The following is a 24,339-nucleotide window of genomic DNA, read 5'->3' as shown; positions in this document are numbered from 1 at the left end:
GCCGTTGCCTCCAGAGTGTTTCCTGTTCCCCGGTTCGGTTCCGTCCAGGAGCTCGTCCCCATGTGCGCTCCGGCGGGATGTTTTGGTAGTTTGCTGCTCCGGGAGATTCAGGGGGGAGGTAACACGATGCCACGAGGGAACGACATCAGCGATCATCTTAGAGAAGCAACAGTTAATGTTTAAGGAGAAAACGAGATTAATGAGTTGAGTGAGCAGCGTGAACGTAGCATTTAAGTCGTAAATGTTCAAGATTTTTTACTTTCTTCTTCTTTTTTTAGTTTTTGATGTGATTAACTTCCAGACGGTTCACTAAGGTCAAATCTGGCCCCTCGGACCCCCTAGTGGCCGCAGGGCCTCTCCACACAAACATGAAACTACTGAAGGATCGAGGTGTTTAATGATGATTATGTGGTGACAATAAAGTTGTTATAAATGCTTAACAAGACCCGACAGTCAGGTGATTCTGACTTCTAACCCCAAAATGATGTTTAATTAGTGAGTAGTTTTAATGTTCAACTTTATATACAATCTTTTATATATGAAATTGTTTAAAAAGCCCCAACTATTGTAGATTAGTGGTTCTGTTGGGCCTCTTAGAGGTCTGGAGGACTTCAGTACCGGAGTCACTTATCTAAACTTGTGCGTCATGTGGCGCAGGCTCTGCCCCTTTTACGTGAACAGGGACTCCCCGCAGACGAAGACCTGAACCGAGGTGGATCCTTCTTGGTTTCTGTGTGCCGGACCATCAAATAAAGACTCGCAGTTTCTGTAAAAACACAAGTATTTTTCTCTTCTGTCGGGGAACCGAGGCCCGGAGCGTCGGCGGCCGCGTCGTCAGGGAACAAGGGCAGGTCTCAGGAACCTAAGTGAAGCTGGCACTGGCACAACAAGCAGAGCCTGAAAACTGGATCAAGTATCCTGCGAGGGAAGTTCAGGAATGTGCTTTGTTGCTCAGTTTCCAGATAACTGTGTTAGCCTTTATTCCTCCACGAGTCCTGCGTTTCTTCACGCGGGCCGTGGTTTCGTCTGGAATCCAGGACAAGAGGTTCCTGGAGTCATCAAAAGTCATCAACAAAAGAGATTTCTTGCCATTTTCTCATGAGGTTAGTTTTATTTGGCATCCTGTCCAGCTGCAACACGTCCTGAACGAGTCAGTAAACCTCGGGAAACACTGTTCTGGTGGTGACGAAGCCGTGAAGAGTCTCAGAAGAGTTCCTGGGTTCCAGACGTGTTCCTGAAGACCAGTCTGGACCACATGGTGCCTCGTTAGCCAGCGAAACATCTCAGGAACATAAGTCAGTGTCATCTGCGTATAAACTGACGTTTCGGATGAGTCTGAGCCGTCTTGAGTCGTCTCACACTGAAATTTCTTCTGATTCCTGGTTTAATCAAATCTGAAACACATTTGATGACAAAGCGGAGATCTTCTATTCATCCTGGTCACATCTGGAGGCCGTGGCGTCCGTGGACTGAAGAGGAGAAGGTTTGTTTTTCAGGGTCTGTTCTGGGAGGAAACATCGGTGCTGAATGTTGCAGGGGGGGCGGGCGTGATTGATGGATGGATGGTGGATGGATGATGGTGGATGGATGGTGGATGGATGATGATGATGGATGGATGGATGATGGATGGATGGATGGATGATGGATGGATGATGATGGATGGATGGATGGATGGATGATGGATGGATGATGTTGGATGAATGGATGGATGGATTGATGGATGGATGATGGATGGATGATGGATGGATGGATGGATGGATGATGTTGGATGGATGGATGGATGGATGGATGGATGGATGGATGATGATGGATGGATGGATGATGGATGGGTGGATGGATGATTATGGATGGATGGGTGGATGGATGATGATGGATGGATGGATGGATGATGGATGGGTGGGTGGACGGATGATGATGGATGGATGGATGGATGATGGATGGATGGATGGATGATGGATGAATGATGATGATGGATGGATGGATGGATGGATGGATGGATGATGATGGATGGATGGATGATGGATGGATGGATGGATGGATGGATGATGATGGATGGATGGATGATGGATGGATGGATGGATGATGGATGGATGGATGGATGGATGATGGATGAATGATGATGATGGATGGATGGATGGATGGATGGATGGATGATGGATGAATGATGATGATGGATGGATGAATGATGATGGATGGATGGTGGATGATGGATGGATGATGGATGGATGGATGGATGGATGGATGGATGGATGATGGATGAATGGATGGATGGATGGATGGATGATGGATGGATGATGGATGGATGGATGGATGGATGGATGGATGGTGGATGATGATGGATGGATGGATGATGATGGATGGATGGATGATGGATGGATGGATGGATGGATGGATGATGGATGGATGGATGGATGGATGGATGGATGGATGGATGATGGATGAATGATGATGATGGATGGATGGATGGATGGATGATGGATGAATGATGATGGATGAATGATGATGATGGATGGATGATGGATGATGGATGGATGATGGATGAATGGATGGATGGATGATGATGATGGATGGATGGATGATGATGGATGATGATGGATGGATGGATGATGATGGATGATGATGGATGGATGGATGGATGATGGATGGATGATGATGGATGATGAAGGATGATGATGGATGGATGGATGATGATGGATGATGATGGATGGATGGATGGATGATGGATGGATGATGGATGAATGGATGGATGGATGGATGGATGGATGATGATGATGGATGGATGGATGGATGGATGATGATGGATGGATGGATGGATGATGATGGATGATGAAGGATGATGATGGATGGATGGATGATGATGGATGATGATGGATGGATGGATGGATGATGATGATGATGGATGGAGGGATGGATGATGATGGATGGATGATGGATGATGGATGAATGGATGGATGATGATGGATGGATGATGATGGATGATGAAGGATGATGAAGGATGATGATGGATGGATGGATGGATGATGGATGGATGATGATGGATGGATGGATGGATGGATGGATGATGATGGATGGATGGATGGATGATGGATGGATGATGATGGATGGATGGATGGATGGATGATGATGGATGGATGGATGATGATGGATGATGATGGATGATGATGGATGGATGATGATGGATGATGAAGGATGATGAAGGATGATGATGGATGGATGGATGGATGATGGATGGATGATGATGGATGGATGGATGGATGGATGATGATGGATGGATGGATGGATGATGGATGGATGATGATGGATGGATGGATGATGGATGATGATGGATGATGATGGATGGATGATGGATGATGATGGATGATGATGGATGGATGATGGATGAATGATGATGGATGGATGGATGGATGGATGAATGATGGATGGATGGATGGATGGATGATGGATGGATGGACGGATGATGATGGATGATGATGGATGGATGGATGATGATGGATGATGATGGATGGATGGATGATGATGGATGGATGATGGATGATGGATGAATGGATGGATGGATGGATGGATGGATGGATGATGATGGATGGATGGATGGATGGATGGATGGATGGATGGATGGATGATGGATGGATGGATGGATGGATGGATGATGATGGATGGATGGATGATGATGGATGATGATGATGGATGGATGGATGGATGGATGGATGGATGGATGGATGATGGATGGATGGATGGATGGATGGATGGATGGATGATGATGATGGATGGATGGATGATGATGGATGGATGGATGGATGGATGGATGATGGATGGATGGATGGATGGATGGATGGATGGATGGATGGATGATGATGATGGATGGATGGATGGATGGATGATGATGGATGGATGGATGGATGGATGGATGGATGGATGGATGATGGATGGATGGATGGATGGATGGATGGATGGATGGATGATGATGGATGGATGGATGGATGGATGATGATGGATGGATGGATGGATGGATGGATGGATGGATGGATGATGGATGGATGGATGGATGGATGGATGGATGGATGGATGATGATGGATGGATGGATGATGATGGATGATGATGATGGATGGATGGATGGATGGATGGATGGATGGATGGATGATGATGATGGATGGATGGATGATGGATGAATGATGATGATGGATGGATGATGGATGGATGGATGGATGGATGGATGGATGGATGGATGGATGGATGATGATGGATGGATGGATGGATGATGGATGGCTGGATGGATGGATGGATGGATAATGGATGATGGATGATGGATGGTGGATGATGATGGATGGATGGATGGATGATGATGGATGGATGGATGATGGATGATGGATGGATGGATGGATGGATGATGGATGGATGGATGGATGGATGGATGGATGGATGGATGATGGATGAATGATGATGATGGATGGATGGATGGTGGATGATGATGGATGGATGGTGGATGATGATGGATGGATGGATGGATGATGATGGATGGATGGATGATGGATGATGGATGGATGGATGGATGGATGATGGATGATGGATGGATGGATGGATGGATGATGGATGATGGATGGATGGATGGATGATGATGGATGGATGGATGGATGGATGGATGATGGATGAATGATGATGATGGATGGATGGATGATGGATGGATGATGGATGGATGATGGATGAATAATGATGGATGGATGGATGTATGATGATGATGGATGGATGATGATGGATGATGATGGATGGATGGATGGATGGATGATGGATGATGATGGATGGATGGATGGATGATGATGGATGATGATGGATGGATGGATGGATGGATGATGGATGAATGGATGATGGATGAATGGATGGATGGATGATGATGATGGATGGATGGATGGATGGATGGATGATGATGGATGGATGGATGGATGATGATGGATGATGATGGATGGATGATGGATGGATGATGATGATGATGGATGGATGATGGATGATGATGGATGGATGATGGATGATGATGGATGGATGGATGATGATGGATGATGATGGATGGATGGATGATGGATGATGGATGGATGATGGATGAATGATGATGGATGGATGGATGGATGATGATGATGATGGATGGATGGATGGATGGATGGATGATGATGATGAATGATGACGGATGGATGGATGATGGATGATGGATGATGATGGATGGATGATGGATGAATGATGATGGATGGATGGATGATGATGGATGGATGGATGATGATGGATGATGATGGATGATGATGGATGGATGATGGATGATGGATGAATGATGATGGATGGATGGATGATGATGGATGGATGATGGATGAATGATGATGGATGGATGGATGGATGGATGGATGATGATGAATGATGATGGATGGATGATGATGGATGGATGATGATGGATGGATGATGATGGATGGATGGATGGATGGATGGATGATGGATGAATGATGATGGATGTATGATGGATGGATGGATGGATGATGATGGTGGATGGATGGATGGATGGATCATGATGATTATGATGGATGGATGGATGGATGGATGGATGGATGATGGATGAATGATGATGGATGGATGGATGGATGGATGAATGATGATTATGATGGATGGATGATGGATGAATGATGATTATGATGGATGGATGGATGGATGGATGATGGATGTATGATGGATGGATGGATGGATGGATGATGATGGTGGATGGATGGATGGATGATGGATGAATGATGATGGATGGATGGATGGATGAATGATGATTATGATGGATGGATGATGGATGAATGATGATTATGATGGATGGATGGATGGATGGATGATGGATGTATGATGGATGGATGGATGGATGGATGGATGATGATGGTGGATGGATGATGATGGTGGATGGATGGATGGATGGATCATGATGATTATGATGGATGGATGGATGGATGGATGATGGATGAATGATGATGGATGGATGGATGGATGGATGGATGAATGATGATTATGATGGATGGATGGATGATGGATGAATGATGATGGATGGATGGATGGATGAATGATGATTATGATGGATGGATGGATGGATGATGGATGAATGATGATGGATGGATGATGGATGGATGGATGGATGGATAATGATTGATGGATGGATGGATTTATTTAGTCTTTTATTACTTTATTTTATTTTAAGAACAGCAAAATTATTCATAATTATTACAAAGATGAACTTAACTCCACGCGTTCATGTTATTCTATTGTATTTAGAGAACAAAACTATTATTGAACTGTTGTAAAACATCCTCGGCCTGTGATTGGCCTCCTTCGCCGTCCATCAAACCCGGCGCGGATCCTCTCTCCCCATTGGCTGCCGCGGCCGTCACTCAAACACGGGGGGGGGGGGCGGGGCGTGTCGCATTCCTATTCGGGTGAAGAGAAGGGAAAGTTCGAAAATGGCGGCGCAGCCCCGCTGCTCCTCGGGAGGACAATAGAAACGCGGACGGACCCAGTTCTAGACGCCCCACCGGCCCTCACCACCACCTCCGAACCGGCCCGGCTCCCCGCTGGCCTCGCCCTCGGGATTAACCCCGGTTCCAGCCAGAACCCGGCTCGTTTCAGCCGCTTTGGGGCTCGTCGTTAGCGCGGATCAGCTGTTTCTGGATGCGGGACGCAAACAAAACACCTCCAGAACAAGTGGATTTAAACCCCGGACCGAGCCGTTCCGAGCTGCTCGAGTTCCCACATGAGAAACTGTTTCGAATTCCGAACCGGGACTATGAGTTGTGTTGGTATCAGTGAAGTTTGATCGGCAGAAGTTGTTAGCCGGTTTAGCTCCGTCCCGCTAGCGGGGCTGAAGTTTGGGCACTAGTGCCGCGTTCCATTTGTCCTCGGAAGTCGGAATTTCCCAGCTCCTAGTCGGAATTTTCAACTGGAACGCCCCGCGAAGTGGGATTTCCTACTGGGAAAGTGGGAGAAGCTTCACCACCTCCGAGTTACCATTCCATGATGGCTGCCATTCCCAGTTCCCACTTCCGATTTCCGAGGTAAATGGAACGCGGTATTTGGTTGTGTGAGAGGTCGCTGCTGGAGGAGTGAGAGCCGGCCTGGACTGGACCCCCCCGGACCGAGCCCTGCAGCCCTGCAGCTCTGCAGCCCTGCAGCCCCGGGGCCCCCGGCCCCTCCAGCCCCGCCAGGGCCGTCTGGACGGCAGAACTTTCAGCCCTCTGAGTGCAGGAATGTGCTAAGTTCGGTGACTTCAGAAAAACGAGATTAATGTGGTAAAATCAGGTCCAAATGGGCGGGAAGTGGCGGGTCCGCGGGCCCGGCAGGTGTTGACCGGACCCGGTGAAGCAGCAGCAGGTTCGGGTCCTCCCCCGGCAGAGGTGGGTAGAGGAGTCAGAAATTGTACTCAAGTAAAAGTACTGTTACTTCAGGATAATGTGAAGGAGAAGTAAAAAAGTAGTAATTACTTGAGTAAAAGTTAAAAAAGTACTCAAGTACTGAGTAACTGTTGAGTAACGTCTGATTTATTTTTTTTAACACAACCATTCAAAAATTGTACTCAAGTAAAAGTACTGTTACTTCAGAGTAATAGGACTTAAGTAGAAGTAAAAACTATTCATCCAAATAATTACTTGAGTAAAAGTACTTGGTGAAAAAACTACTCAAGTAGGTAGAGTAGTCAAAAATTGTACTCAAGTAAAAGTACTTAAAAAGTAGTCATCCTAATAATTGAGTAAAAAAGTACTTGGTGAAAAAAACTACTCAAGTACTGAGTAACTGTTGAGTAACGCTGATTTATTTTTAATTTTTTTTAACACAACCATTCAAAAATTGTACTCAAGTAAAAGTACTGTTACTTTAGAATACTATGAAGTAGAAGTAAAAAGTAGTCATCCTAATAATTACTTGAGTAAAAGTTAAAAAGTACTTGCTGGTGAAAAAACTACTCAAGTACTGAGTAACGCCTGATTTATTTTTTTTAACACAACCATTCAAACAGATAAAAGTACAAAATAATCATCTTCAGGTAAATTAAATCAATAAAATAATTGAAGTAAAAAAGTACTTGGTGAAAAAACTACTCAAGTACTGAGTAACTGTTGAGTAACATCTGATTTTTTTTTTTTTTAACACAACCATTCAAACAGACAAAAGTACAAAATAATCATCTTCAGGCAAATTAAATCAATAAAATAATAATAAAATAAATAAAAAATAGCTTAAATTAAAATAATCTTACAGTAAATTCAAGTACTTTCATAAATAATAAAATAACAGAATAAAAACATAAATTAAGCACAAGTAGCACAAAATTTCAAGCCTTTGTACTTTTCTTTTTAACCAGGCAGAACTAGAACAAGCCCATGAACTCATAGAAACTGTGTGTTTGTTTGAGTCTGTGTAAATGTGACAAAACATGCAAAAACAAACATTTTTCCCAAAGAATCACCCAGTGATAAAAGGGATAAAAGAAAAGTAACGAGCTCAACATAGCCTAATGTAGCGGAGTAAGAGTAACAGTTTCTTCTTCACAAATCTACTCAAGTAAAAGTAAAAAGTATAGTGATTCAAAACTACTCCTAAAAGTACAAAATTTCCCAAAACTTACTCAAGTAAATGTAACGGAGTAAATGTAACTCGTTACTACCCACCTCCGGTAGCGAGACAAAGGTCGCCCCCAGGATGGAGCCAGCAGCGCCGGGCTCGCTGTGATCCGGGAATCAGGCGTTTGTATCTGGAGCAGAGCCGAGCCCAGCCCCCCCGGGGATGGCGGACTTCGACACGCCGCGGCACAACGCGGTGATGGAGCGGCTGCGCCGGCGCATCGAGCTGTTCCGGCAGCACCACAACAGCTGCGAGAGCCGCTACGGCGGAGCCGCGCTGGAGCGGCTGGAGCTGGACCGGCAGCAGACGCTGCAGCTGCACCAGCGCTGCCTGCAGACCAAGGCCAAGCGGGCCGGCAAGACCCGCCAGGCCGGCGGGGGTGGAGGCGCTGCCGGCGGGGACCCGGCGGGCCAGAGGGCGCCGGGAGGTGGAGGAGGCGGTGGAGCCGGAGGAGGAGGCGCGGAGCCCGGGGAACCGGCGGAGCAGAGCCGCAACAGCACGCTGATAGCGGTGAGTAGTGGAGGAATCAGGAGCCCGGGGGGGGGGCTGGAGCCCCGGAGGGGGCAGAACCAGTTTTATTACTATTATCACTACTGCTACTGCTACTATTATTACTACTACTACTATTATCACTACTGCTACCACTACTACTACTACTACTACTACTATTCTTACTGCTGCTGCTGCTACTACTACTACTACTGCTACTGCTACTATTATTACTACTACTACTGCTACTACTACTATTATTACTACTACTACTACTATTCTTACTGCTGCTGCTGCTACTACTACTACTACTGCTACTGCTACTATTATTACTACTACTACTACTACTACTGCTACTACTATTCTTACTGCTGCTGCTGCTGCTGCTACTGCTACTACTACTGATACTACTACGATTACTTCTGCTACTACTACTAGTACTACTACTGCTACTACTATTCTTGCTGCTGCTGCTACTACTACTACTACTGATACTATTATTACTACTACTACTGCTACTACTACGATTACTTCTGCTACTACTACTAGTACTACTAATACTCCTGCTGCTACTACTATTACTATTATTACTCCTGCTACTACTACTACTATCACTTCTGCTACTACTACTAGTACTACTACCACTACTACTATCCAGGGGGTCAGAACCAGGTCCTGGGTTCATGTGGGTGAATCAAGGATATTTGCAGTTGCTGAAATAAAAACAATTACCTAACACCTCCTACAGAGTACTACTACTATTACTACTACTGCTGCTGCTACTACTACTACTGCTGCTACTACTACTACTGCTGCTACTACTACTACTGCTACCGCTACTACTACTACTACTCCTGCTGCTACTATTACTACTGCTACTACGATTACTACTATTACTACGATTACTACTATTACTACTACTACTATCATTACTACTATCACTACTACTGCTATTACTCCTGCTACTACTACTACTAATACTATCACTATCACTACTACTCCTGCTACTACAATCACTACTGATACTATTAATACTACTGCCACTACTACTACTATCACTACTACTATTATTACTACTGCTACTATTACTATCACTACTGCTACTACTACTACTACTATTATTACTACTACCATCACTACTACTACTGTTACTATTATTACTACTACCACTACTGCTGCTACTATTATTATTACTACTACTATTACTACTACCCCTACTGCTACTGCTGCTACTACTGCTACTATTATTACTACTGCTACTACTACTATTACTCTTGCTACTACTACTACTACTACTACTACTATCACTGCTACTGCTAATACTGCTACTACTACTATTACTCCTGCTGCTACTACTACTATTATTACTACTACTATCACTACTACTACTGCTACTATTATTATTACTACTACAATTACTACTACCCCTACTGCTACTATTATTATTACTACTACTATTACTACTACTGCTACTACTACTATTACTCTTGCTACTACTACTACTACTACTATCACTGCTACTGCTAATACTGCCACTACTACTATTACTCCTGCTGCTACTACTACTACCACTACTGCTAATACTACTACTATGACTATTATTTATGCTCAAGGGCCCCATGTGCTTCATCTTGGTTGCCGTTCCGGGGCTTAAACCTGGGACTTCTGTAGCCACCAGGCCCACATGAGTGAAAACAACCTGCAGCTCCACGTGGTTGTGTGTTTACACCTGTTCTGTGCCTTTAAGTTACCATAGCAACCAGATGGACAGGGGGATCTGGTCACCTCTGGGAAACTTCTGACCTCAGTAGATGTGACTAGATTCAGAACATGGACCCACAAAATCTGAGAAGATTTGGTTTTGATGGAGCAGATCTGTGACATCACAGACCCAGGTCAGACTTGTCCGGTTCTAGGGACCAGACGCCCCACTTTTCAGCCCGGTATTGAACGATGTTGGTAGTAACCAACGGAGACCTCCAGTTCATCATGAAATGGGTGGAGCAAGCAGGCCTGGAACACGCCCCCACCGTAGCTCGGTTAACCTTTAGGTTGGCCGGCTTAGCTTATGCTAACCTATAATGCTAACTCGTGAATAAGCCGCTGTGTTGTGATACTTTAATGTTTTTTAAATCATAATTTCATTGATGTTAATTGATCGATTCTCCAAACATTTTAAATGAGGACTAGCGGAGCGCCGCTGGACCGCAAACGTGCTTTATCTTTAAAATAAGAACAATTATGTTAATAATTAGGCTCTTTTAACTCTGAACTCGCAGAAAAGTCAATAAAGTGCTGAGTAGCTAAAAGAATGAGAGATGGTCATTGGCTGTGCCGGCTGCCAATTAAATGACCACGGCCCTAATTATACATACATTTATTTTAGGGCTGCAACTAACGATTATTTTAATAATCTATTAATCTGTCGATTATTTTTTCGATGAATCGGATAAAAAAAATAGCATTAAATTCCAACCATTTATTCGAAAACAGAACTGACAGTGCAAATTCACAGTGCAGATAATCTTCAGAAAGTTCACAAACAGGTTGCTCCTTGAACATCCCTGACATTTTTAAAGTATTGACTAAAAAAAACCCAACTAAATGGACTAACACAGAAAACATACACATGTATGCTTTACAACTGCCAAATATATAAAAATAAAGTGCACAAAAGAGGTATACCTTTGTTTAAAAGGGACCTGAGCTGTCAGAACAATAAATAAATTATAAAAAATAAAGAAAAATACAAATAAGAAACAGGATTTGTTTGAACATTACAATTTGTTCTCTCACTGCCTTCACTCAAAAAACTAAGGATCTTACCAAGAACTTTTCTTATTTCTAATCTAAAAATGCCATTACACCTGATAACACACATCACTTAAAACGTTAGGTGTTTTTCCCACGTGTTTCAATTGAACTTTCATTTGTGTCGAGGAAATTTTAAGTTCTAGTTAAGTTTTAATTTAAAGTCTTTATAAGATTTTGAGTTTTGGCAGTGTTCAAAATAAAACGATGAGACCTGCTGTATTGGAGCACATTTTCTTTTAGTTAAAACTGTAGCTGGAACAGATGTTTAGAGGAACCTATGTATGTACCGGGTTAGAGGGGGAACATATAGGAGAACGGACCACAAGAATATAGCGTGGATTAAAAATAAAAGTTAAGCACTGAGCTACATGTGTCTCCCATCTGGGCCATTGCAGACTGCCTGAGCACGGCATGTTACTAAAACCAAACAAATCCGCGCCCTCTTTCTTCTTTTACGTGCGCGGCGTCAGCGCGCTGTGCCGCATTAAATGTAGTCCGGGCGAAATAACTGCTTTTGAGCTGGCAAAGCACAAGCTCCTCTACTTCCGCTCCGCGCTCAACTCAACTTCAGCTCCGCGACTTAGTGAGTGACGTAATGATCGCGTGACACAACGAATCGATAATGGAATTCGTTGCCAACGCTTTTAATAATCGATTTTTATCGATTTTATCGATTCGTTGTTGCAGCCCTAATTTATTTAATATAATTTTACCTGATGAGGTAAATAAAAATGTCTGGATCCTGGTGGTCAGTGGAGGAACTGCAGTTTCTGGTACTTCTGCATTGACTGGTTAAACTGAACCCGGTCAGAGATGTCACATTCTAGGACATAAAGTTGTAAAATTCTTATTTTAGTGAAAAGTAAGAAAAAGTAGAAATCTGAAAGTTGGTGAGGAGTTAAGTAGTTACAGACGAGTTGTTCTGAAATCTTTGATTTGATATTCATTTCCTTCCGCCACCTTTTTATTTTTATTTAATGTTTATCTCGTACAGACATTTAGAAATATAAATTATACTAATGAATAATTAAAAAGAAACATCAGTAGCACACCATTAAAGCCGGGCACTTATGTGAGTGTTCTGGTGTCGGAAGTGTGCGAGAGTAAGAGGGCCGGGGTTTCGCTAACACCATGAGGAGTTCCTTCCTATGACTGGCGTTTGATAGTGACCTGAGCCACAAGTTAAAAAAAACAAAAAACATCATACGGGTGGAAACCTGTTGAATGGTTTTAGGTAAACGAAGATATGGTATGAAAACTCACCTTGGGGGCGGAGTCAGACATGTGACGTAGCCCTGCCTCTTACAAGGTAGACCTGATGCCCCTGGATACGAGGGGGGGGTCCTGCAGGTCCTGTACGGACCACTAGGGTCCGGGTCCAGCGGGCACCTAGTCCAGTTAACAGCCGGTTGGATCCCGGTGCTCAAGGGCACTCCAGCAGCTGTAGGGAACCACAGGTCATGTGACCAGACAGCGACGCCCCGACACGCCCTCCTGTGACTAAACGCTCACATGAATGACGTCACAGACGCCGCCGCGCCTCTGAGACGGCGGTCACGCCCACGTCACAGCCGTCTGAGGGGGCGGGTCGTCGGTCGGAAACTTTGAGGTCGACCGACGGAAACGAGTCAAATGAGGCTGTAAACACAAGACTGAATCACACTTCCTGTTCCTGCTGAGGACACACACACACACACACACACACACACACACACACTCTCTCTCTCACACACATTTACTCACACACACACTTAAGGCTGAGTTATGGTTTGTGTCAAAATGACTCCGTGCCTACGGCGTGTGGTACGCGTCGACGCAGACCACACGCCGTCACTGACGTGCACCTCCCAAAAATTGTAACTACTCGTCGAGGCGACGCAGACCACACACAGACCGAGAGGGCTGTGATTGGTTCGTATTTCCGGCTTGAAGCAGTCGTGAACTTTCAGCGCTCTTTTCTTCGTGTATGTGTGATTTATTTATTTATTTATTTTTTGAACAATAGTTTAGAGCTGCAACTAACGACTATTTTAATCGTCGACTAGTCACCGACTATTGAAACGATTAGTCGACTAATCGGATAATTAGTAATTTTTTCTTAAATTTAGTATGAGGTTGCTTTAATTATGTGGCAAATGATAATAAACACAAGTAAGATGGGTACTTAAATGAAAAATAGATATTTTATTCAACTTTGTTCATACAAAAAGTAAATCAAATGTCCTATCTAAAACCAAGGACAGGCACAGTGCTCAGTCAGTATAGACATAAATAAATAAACCTGTCTATTATTTTTCATTTTTTAAGGACAGGCAATTGTGTTATATAAAAAATAAATGATAAAACGTCTCATATTTCTCCATCAAGTGGGTGAAATGGGTTCTGGGTGGCAGGACGTACTCTGGGTTGAACTGGTGTATCATTTGTTGAAACCCGTCAGCAGTTTCTTTTACAGAAAGGGGTCCATGGTGGCTCTTTTTCGGACAGCATTCATTTTATTTAAAATACTTTTGTCAGGCACAGTCAGGCATAACTTTAAAGCTCTTTTAAAGCCAAAATACGTTTAATATCTTACCAAGGCGAGTCAGTTTCGTTCAACTGTCCGACGTGCTTTCTCTTCAAATGCTCGTGCATTACCGACCTGCTCCCGTGATAAGCACGGTCTGCTTTGCATCTTTTTATTTGCCGTATCCAGGCTAAAATGCTCCCAAACTTTTGAAGTTTTGTTACATGCAGCTACTTTACAGGACGCCGGCTGAGACGCAGAGATTGTATTGGGGTGAGAAGCCTCGCTCCATTGGGAAAAACACGTCTGGCGACAATTCATGAAAAGATTGTTAACTAGTGGTCGCGGGGGGGACTGCACCGCGGCAAAATGGAGTGACGGAGAAGTCCGAAGGGTTCACGACGGCGTCGATTTGACGCAGAACCATAATTCAGCCTTTACTCACACACACACATTTACTTACACACACACCAACTCACACACACACATTTACTCACACACACACACCTGTCTGTCCCCACACGTGTCCCGACGTGTCTGTATAACTGATATTCAGTGATGTCTTCGGTGGTCTGTTGTTGACTCTCGGCGTCTGGTCTGTTGCAGCTGCAGGAGACGGTGAAGAGGAAGCTGGAGAGCGCCGGTTCTCCGCTGAGCCGGGACCAGGTCAACGGCTACGGCGACGGCTTCCCCCCCAGCAAGAAGTCCTGCCTGGACAACGGCACGGCCAACGGCTCCCCCCTGGACTCCAAGAGCGGCGTCGTGGGCGATGCGCTGGGCTCCAACGGGACGCACGGCCCGCCGGGGGAGCCGGGCGACGCCGGCGCCGAGTCCGGCTCCGACTTCCACCGCAAGGAGATGAAGCAGGAGCCAGAGGACATCCAGCCCATAATGCCCCCGGCGATGGGCGGCAACATCAGCCTGTTCCCGGAGCTGAACCTCAACGAGCAGGAGTGGAAGGAGCTGATGGAGGAGCTCAACAACTCGGTGCCCATCGACGACATCCAGGACATCATCAGCGACACCTTCGGGGACAGCAAGGACCGTCTGGAGCTGGCGGCGCCCCCCGGGGGGGCCGAGGCCGGGGCCACACAGGGCTTGACTAACGTGAAGGCGGAGTTTTCTCCGGCCCCGCCCGTTTTCGAGGACTCCCGCACCGGCTCCCCCCATGTCAGGTCCACGTCCTCGGGGCCGCCCCCCCACCCCACAAGCTCCCCCGCGGCCGCCTCCTCGGCCTCGTCCCCCGCCCTGCCCTCGTCCCAGCCGGCCCCGCCCCCCCGGCAGCTGCAGCCGCCCCCCAACCACCTGATCCCGCCGGGGCCCAAAGACCTGTCGCCGGCGCAGCAGCTGCAGCAGCTGGCGGCGCAGCAGCAGCGGGCGCAGCACCTGCACGGCAAGATGCAGCACAAGCCGCCGCCGCCGGGGGCCAAGTTCCACCAGCAGGGGCCCCACCCTCACCCGCCCTGGCCCCCCATGGCCAACGCCTCCCAGGGTGCACTGGGGGGCTCGTACGGCATGGACAAGCCGACCAGCCCCTCGCTGTACCCCCAGGACTTCAACCCCCCCACCCAGAAGCAGCTGCTGATGCCGGCGCAGGCCAAGAGCGCCCCCAAGACGGGGCCCGGCGGCTACCACCCCAACATGATGGGCCAGCTCAGCGCGGGGCTGCCGCTCAGTCACCCGGGCGCCGCGGCGGCGGGCGGGGCCCCCGGCGGCATGCTGAGCTACAGCAACACCAAACCGCTGTCGCACTTCGAGGTGCCAAACAACCAGAACAAGGAGCCGCTGCTGGCGCTGATCCGGCAGCAGCAGCTGAAGACCAAGGGCGGCATGGGCTTCCCCCCACACATGCAGGTAAACAAATATGCAGGTAGCGGGGCGGCAGTAGCTCAGGTGGTAGAGCGGGTCGTCCAATGATGAAGGAAGGTTGGCGGTTCGAATCCCGCTCTGTCCCAGTTGCTGTCGTAGTAGACACCTTACCCACCTTGCCCCGTGTATGAATGTTTGGTGGTGGTCGGAGGGGCCGTTAGGCGCAATATGGCTTCTGCCAGTCTGCTGACCCCCAGGGCAGCTACAAACGTAGCTACCACCACCGGGGAGACTGTGTATGAATGAATAATGATCTCTGTAAAGCGCTCTGGGTGCCTTGAAGGGTGCTATATTGGCGCTTTTCCACTAGTACCTACTCAGCCCGACTCGCCTCGGGACGGCTCGTCACGCATCGTCCCGCCTCCACCCGCTTTGTCCTTGTTTGTTTTTTCCACAGCCAGGTGAGAATTGGGCGGGTTGAGGTGAAGCTGCTGTGACGTACTCGATTGCGCAAACTAACAAACAACCCCTTTGTTTGTGTCGGCGCTGATGAGAAATCAGCTGGAGCCGCGAGCGGCTGAGAGTAAAACAGAACTCCTGGTGGATCTGATCATTCCTTATCACCCGTCTACATCCCTTTTTTAATTTTCTCGACAGCCACCAGGTTTATGAACATCTGAAACTCAGAGTTGGATCACCAAACAGACGTTTGCGCGCTGCGAGCTGCGAGTCGCTCTCGCGCTGACTCCCGCTTCCTGATTCAAACGTCTGACGGCCCCGCCCCCCGACCAATCGGTGGCACGGAGGGTGATGACGTCAGAAATAGTCCCGGCTCAGCCCGGTTAGAACCTCGGCAGAAAAGATACAGGAAAAAGTATCTGCTTGGCATGTAGTGGAAAAGCGCAAGACGGGGGCGTGGCGAGTAGAAGCGCACTGAGTAGGTACTAGTGGAAAAGCGCCATAAAAAACCAAACCAAAACCATTATTATTAGGTAAAGCACATGCAGGTGAACAAACATTAGGGTAAATGGTAAATGGCTTACACTTATATAGCGCTTTCCAGCTGTACTCCTACAGCCCCGAAGCGCTTTACACTGCAAACATTCACCCACACACGCACACATTCACACACCCGTTGTCGGTGGAGCTGCCATACAACGGCGCTGGCCTGACAACCGGGAGCAACCGGGGATTCAGTGTCTTGCCCAAGGACACTTTGGTGGACACAGGCGGAACTAGGGTTCGAACCACTGACCTTCAGGTTCATGGGCGAACGCTCTACCAACTGAGCCCCCACCTTAGGGGTGTAACGATACACTAATCTCACGATATGGTACGATACACGATATTGAGGTCACGATAACGATACGATATTATAGCAGTATTTTTTTAACAACCTTGAATGAGGAACATATGACTGTAATTCTTTATAACTGTTTAAGTTTTAAAGAGAAAGCCAGGCCAACCATTTTCCACAAACTGAACTAAAAGTAAATGTCAGGTTTGCTTTATGCATCTTCAGTTTCATACAAGTACAAATATTTAGCCACAAACTGAAGTTTCTCTCATGTATGACTTGACTTTTTTCTTTTCCAGAAATGTAACTAAAATTTAAATAAATAAATAAAAGTAAATAAATACATACAATTTTACATCATAAAACAGATTGATTCATGCTCACCTTATAAGTGTAAGAGGAGATTTATTTTTGTTAAGAAGGTTATTTTGGTATTTCAGGGTTCATTATTTTATAAATATAATCTTTATATTCTGATGTAAATCAGGGACTATAATGACACTAGTCAGTTTATCTGTAGTTAGTCTGTTTTAGATTGGGCGGAGTGATACGCCACAGTACGGCACTAGGTGCTGTGTTGATGTTCTAAAATCCTACACTGTTGAGGGACATTAAAGTACACTCAAACGTTGTCCCCGACTCACGAACAGAAAAAGGTTTAATTTAATAAGGTGAGGCTTAACTCTACACCAGCCTTACATAAGTAAAGGTTCAGAGCTCAAAACGGTACTAGTTTCTTCTGAGCGGAGTAGGATTTTGGTCCGCGGGTCGAGGTGCGGTCGTCAAGCGTGGTCAGATGCGCGTTACTAGTCAACACAATAGATTAATATTAATAACACAATATCGCAATACATTTTGTCACCTCCACGACACGTTTCGTGACGTTTTTGTATCGCGAAATTTCGTGGCACGATATATTGTTACACCCCTAACAAACATGCAGGTAAACTCAGGTCCTGTCTCCTTCCTCCTGTTCCTCATCCCTCCTCTGTTCTCCACCAGGACCAGAACTACAGCGCGCCCCCCCACGGGCCCGGTACCAACGCCATGGCCCCCGGGCCCAGGAACAACCCCATGGCTGCCCAGGCGGGGCCCAATGCCATGGCCAGTAACCATGGCAACGCCATGGCCGGTAACCACGGCAACGCGGCGTACCTGAGCAGCCAGGCGGCGGCGCTGAAGCACCAACAGCAGCAGCAGCAGCTCCTGGAGCAGCAGAAGAAGCAGCAGCAGTTCCTGCAGCAGCGGCAGCAGCTGCTGGCCGAGCAGGTATGACATCACTTCCTGTCGGGGTCCCTGACCTCACCTGATCAGGTGTGACTGCAGCTCTCCTCATAGACACTGGGGGGAGCTGTGGGCTCGGAAATCACAGCTGAAACCATGACGACCGGACCCCCTATCTGACCCGGTCTGATCTTGTTTTTTCCTGAAACACTTTTATTTTATCTTGTTTTTTTTTTCTTCTTTTTATTTCTTTCCATGGAGACTTTCATTTCTTTATTTGGACCCGTGTTTGACCCGGATCCCCCCCGAATGAAAACAAAACGCTCAAACATCATGGGGCAGAATCACCAAACAGATCAAGGGCAGCAAATGTTTTTCCCACATTCCGTTAAAATTTTTCCATTTTCGGTTTATTTCGGTTTAAAACTTTTGAGAATTAGGTTTTTAGCATTTTATGCAAATGTAACCCCAAGACAGTATATAAAGTAATGAAATATAGACAATTTATGCAATTATAACTGAAAACTTTAATGTTTTCATACCTTTAAACATATTTTAAGGCAAAAACACGGCAATAGTTATTCTTGTGTCCAACAAAACATCCTTTTTTTTGAGCATAAACAAAAAAAAATACCAAAAGTTGTAATGATGGAGAATAAATCGATCTTTAGACATACGAATCGATTTTTTAGGAATTAATCTGAGAATCAATTTAGAATCAGGAAATAGATTTTTTTTCAACGCAGGCCTATTCAACACCTTCCCCGGCTCCCCCGTATCAACCAACACAGTCACCAGGTTGGAGGCTGCAGCCTCACCCCCACACACGCACATGTATTCGTTATGATGTTGTTAAATTTGGTATGAGTGCTGTATTGGCCCGAATATAAGACAGTGTTTTTTGCATTGAAATAAGACTGAAAAAGTGGGGGTCATCTTACATTCGGCGTCTAGATATTATACCCATTTACAACACTAGATGGCGCCAGATATCTTTAAGGCAAGGCAGGTTTATTTGTATAGCACAATTCAACACAAGGTAATTCAAAGTGCTTTACATCAACATTAAAAGCTGCAAAACACAATTAAACAGTAAATAACAAATACAATGATAAGAAAAGAGGTAAAATAATAAAAAGCACAAGTTGTTAAAAAGTAAGGGCAGTAGAGTACAGCAGGTAAGTATTTAATTTAGGAGTATGCTACAGTAAACAGCGAATGCTGAACTTAACTTCCCAGGCCAAAGCGAACCCCTGTCACGAAGAAGAAAAATAAAAATAGCAGTAAGAAAGAAAAGAGAAGAAAATAAGAGAAGAGATAACAGAAAAAGGAGAAACAAAGCGACAATCTGGAGAAAAGTGGGTGGAAGATCGACAGGTTAACCGGCAGCTGAGGAGAAGTTATGATGCAAACTTCCAGATGATGATTTGAATGAGGCAAAATAACATGCTTTCACTCTCGACTACGTTGTTATAATCATTTGTTTCAGATGTACTGTAATTATTTTCTGTATCAAAATTGAATTTGGTGTTCAAAAAGTCTTTTTTCAAACTTGAGTCGCTGGCAGCGAGACCAAATAAAGCTCATTGATACTGAGTGGTTCCTTGTTGCAGGAGAAGCAGCGGCAGCAGCAGGACCAGCAGCTGCAGCGGCACCTGACCCGGCCGCCCCCTCAGTACCAGGACCAGACGGGGCCGCCGGCCAACCAGAACCCCTTCCCCCAGCAGCCCGGCCAGTTTACAGGTGAGACAAACCGGAGACGCCCAGGGAGCTCTAAGCCCCGCCTCCTGCGTGAGGTCACTGCTTCTGCCGTGACGTTCAGGACAAACATGTTTGGTGTAAATAAAGATAATGATTTGACTTGGAAATGAAGGTAGCTGTTCAGGTGTGTGAGTGTGTTTTTGAGTTTGTGTGTTTGTGAGTGTGTTTTTGAGTGCGTGAGAGTGTGTGTGTGTGTTTGAGTTTATAGTTTATAGTTTTATTTGGATCCCCATTAGCTGCAGCAAAACTGCAGCTATTCTTCCTGGGGTCCGACACATAATATACAATACAAGAGAAAAATTAAAAGCAAACCTAAAGAGGTAGTAAAGAAAAAGAAAAGAAACATAGAAAAGAAAAAAAAGTTTTAAAAAAAAGGAAATTCTACTACAAAATATATTCTAGATTTCTGTCAAATAAGACCAGTGCTCCTTTTGACACTCACATTAAGGTTACAGCCCCTACGAAACATTTAGATGTAATGCATTACAATACAAAATCATACCCTCTTTAAATAGCTTCAACCAATTCAAACAATGTATAGTCATCGACAATGCGTTTAAGTTATAATCACTTACCGTAACTTGAACCATGACCATTTTTAGTAAACCAATAGCCATTTAATAATAATTAAATACGTTTTATATGCATTTATTTAAGAGATGTTTCTTTACTAATAATTTGAATTCTTTTATTCTAGTAGTTCGCTCAGTGTTTGGGAAGTAAGTTCCATTCATACAAAGCTCTGTACATCACCGTTCTCTTACTATAGTTTGTCTTTGTTTTTGGCAGCGTCTCGTGCTATAGCTATGATTTTCTGAACTATAACATAGTTTTTTGTGTAGAACTTGCCGGGTTTTTGATATGGATACATTTCTTATAAATATTAATAACGAATAAAGTAATCTTTCCCTTACCATTAACCAGCTGAGATTTCTATGCATTTTAAATACATTTGTTCTGAAATCAAAAACAAGGACAATGCGAGCTGCTCTGTTTTGTACTATTTGAAGTTTATTGATCATGTCTGCTGTGGCGTTTGACCGGACCACTGGGCAGCAGTCAAGATTAGACAAGATTAAAGCTTGTGTTATTAATTTAGTTGATTTTGGTGACAAATATGCCCTGCATCTTCTAATGACAGAGATGCCAGTTCCCATTTTATTAACGATTTTATTTATGAGTTTTCCATGAAAGTTTCTCATCTATGACAACTCCCAGCAATTTGGTATCTTGCACTTGGTTGATATATATATATGTCATTAATTTTCAGATTTAACTGAGGGTTTTTACTAATGTTGTGATGTGAGCCAATTACCATACAGTTGGTTTTAGATACATTTAAAACAAGTTTGTTGTTTGAGGTTGAGTGTAAGTGTGTGTGTCTCCATGGAAACAGGATCCTTCTCTCATCTCAGTGTTTTTCTCTTCAGCTTCCAATCAACCAATCGGCAACGGAGGCTCCATGCGAGGCCCCGCCCCCGGATCCCGCATGTTCTCTCAGGCCCAAGGCATGCTGGGTATGAGCCTGGGCCAGGGGGGCGGGCCCGGCGGCGGCGTGGCCCCGCCCCCGGCGGTGAGCCAGTCCGACATCAGCATGTCGTCCTGCGGCGGCGGCGGGGGCGGAGCCGGCGTGGAGGTCCTGTACAACATGAACATGCACCCGGGCCACGCCCCCCAGGGGGCGGGGCTGCAGCGCCAGCCGCTGGGGGGCATGAGCGCCGCCTACCGGCAGAACCTGCTGGCCCAGCAGCACCTGAAGACGCAGCCCAACGCCGCCATGCTGAAGCAGCAGCAGCAACAGCAGCTGGCTGCCGCCCGCCTGCCCACCGCCATGGGGGCGGGGCTAGTGCCGGGGGGGCAGGGCGGCCCCTGGCAGCAGCAGCAGCAGCAGCAGCAGCAGCTGGCCGGCCAGCCCCCCAACGCCTTCAGCAACTCCAACGCCTTCCACATGCAGCAGCCGCGCATGTCCAAGATGGCCGCCGGCGCCGTCCCCTTCGGCCCCGGCGGTGGCGGCCGGCCCCTGGCGGCGCTAAACCCGCGCCAGCAGCAGATGATGCAGCAGCAGCAGCAGCAACAGCAGCAACAACAGCAGCAGCAGCAGCAGCAGCAACAACAGCAGCAGCAGCAGCAGCAGCAGCGGGCGCCGCCCACGGCTCAGCAGCAGCAGCAGCAACAGCCGGCCAACCAGAGCCAGCCGGGGCTGCCGGACCTGGTGGCGTTCGGGCCGGCAGGCGGCGGCGGGCGCCAGGCGCTGCAGTGTAACCAAGGTTACCAGATGAGCCGCGGCGGCGGCCAGCAGCAGCAGCAGGTGTCGTTCGGCTACAACGTGGAGGCCGGGAGCTTCGCCGCCGAGAGCGAGCTGGTGGACTCGCTGCTGAAGGGCCAGAGCTCGCAGGAGTGGATGGCCGAGCTGGACGAGCTGCTCGCCAACCACCAGTAGCGGGCCAGGCCCACAGCCACGCCCACGTCTCAGCTCGGAGAGGGCCGTTTCCTGGTGGACTTGGACCGGCCAGAACCGCCACGGCACCACGGAGGAACCCGAGGAGCCGGCGCCGACCCGGCTCCGCACTGGACGGTGAACGAGGGGGTCCTGGACCCGGATCCCTTCAAAAACCAGTCCGTTTAAGAGCGACCCGCTCGGCGTGGACCTGCAGTCCTGGTGGGACGGGAACCGGGGTTCCAGGTTCTCCTCCGCCAGGTGTGTGGTTCTGAGAGACGGGTCGAGACTACTTCTGAACCACTGTACCCGCCCCCACGGCGCCGGCCGCGCCCCCAGAACCCCAGAACCCCCTCCAGCTGCAGGTTTTAGTACCGATACGGTCCGTGTATTTCGCGGCCATCCGTTTTTTGTTTTGAAATTACAAAATAAAAATAGAGAAATAATACAAAATAATCCGTTCCCCATCTTTTGTTTTGATAATAAAAAACGGAAAACGAATCGTTATCCGTTATCCTATTTCTTTGATGTGTTTGAAAATCCATATTGGGAATTAAAACAGCGAGTGGAAAACTCTTCTCTATTTCCTATTCGTTACCAATGGGGGGGGGGGGTGTATGTTAGAGTTCAGTACATGTTATTGATTGGACAGATTACAGATTAAACTCATGTTTCACTCCCAGGTTTCATATTTGATTTATTTTCTGTTTCAACATTTAAAAAATCTAAAACTGTTCATTTTCAATCTGATTAACAAAAGAACCAGAAACAACTTCATTTATTACTGTGCATGTGCAATTTCCCCATTTGTCCAATCCTTGTTTTCAGTATCCTTGGAAACAAATAGGAAATAGAGAAAAGAGTTTTCCACTCGCTGTTTTAATTCCCAATTTAGATTTTCAAACACATCAATGAAATTGGATAAAGGATAAAGGATAACGATCTGTTTTCCGTTTTTATTAAAACAAAAGATGGGAAACGGATTATATCTCTATTTTTATTTTGTAATTTCAAAACAAAAACGGATGGCCGCGAAGTACACGGACCCGTTACGAGCCGCTCGGCATCTGGCGGGAACCAAACACGTCTCCGCCGCCGCGGCCAGTTTAAGCGAGTTCACAAACCCCAGCGTGCGTCGCCGCGGCAACCTGATTTCCATGCGTCAAACAACGAGAACAAAGCCAGCGGTCATAAACAACTTTGTTTATGGAAATCAGCCGACTTCCTGGAGGGAGAACTAGGTCCTGGTTCTGGGGGGGGCGTCGCTCTTCCTGCCTTCTGTCGTCTGTCTCGAACCTGCTGAACGCCCTCCGACCCGGGCCGACCCGGTCCAGGGACCAGAAACCCGGATACGCCCAGAACCCGTCCCACGGAACCAGAGGAGA

The 24,339-nt window shown here is 46.4% G+C and overlaps 1 protein-coding gene across 2 annotated transcripts; it reads left to right on the top strand.

Moving 5' to 3' along the window:
- Positions 1-6,445: 6,445 nt before the first annotated feature.
- maml1 (mastermind-like transcriptional coactivator 1) lies at positions 6,446-23,553 on the top strand. Of its 2 annotated transcripts, XM_061724824.1 has the most exons (6): positions 6,446-7,392; positions 8,674-9,127; positions 15,033-16,280; positions 18,535-18,801; positions 20,370-20,499; positions 21,948-23,553. In XM_061724824.1, exons 2-6 carry the CDS (start codon positions 8,780-8,782, stop codon positions 22,955-22,957), a joined length of 3,003 nt encoding a protein of 1,000 aa, XP_061580808.1. In that variant the 5' UTR covers positions 6,446-7,392; positions 8,674-8,779; the 3' UTR covers positions 22,958-23,553. The 2 variants fall into 2 exon arrangements, with proteins under 2 accessions (XP_061580808.1, XP_061580809.1); XM_061724825.1 differs by lacking the exon at positions 6,446-7,392 and having other exon boundaries at positions 8,086-9,127; positions 15,039-16,280.
- The last annotated feature ends 786 nt before the right edge of the window (positions 23,554-24,339 follow it).

This window comes from Cololabis saira, chromosome 7, assembly GCF_033807715.1.
Source record: "Cololabis saira isolate AMF1-May2022 chromosome 7, fColSai1.1, whole genome shotgun sequence".
Lineage (NCBI taxonomy): Eukaryota > Metazoa > Chordata > Actinopteri > Beloniformes > Belonidae > Cololabis > Cololabis saira.
The sequence above is the reverse complement of the archived record's forward strand: the minus strand, read 5'-3'. Positions and strand labels throughout refer to the sequence as shown.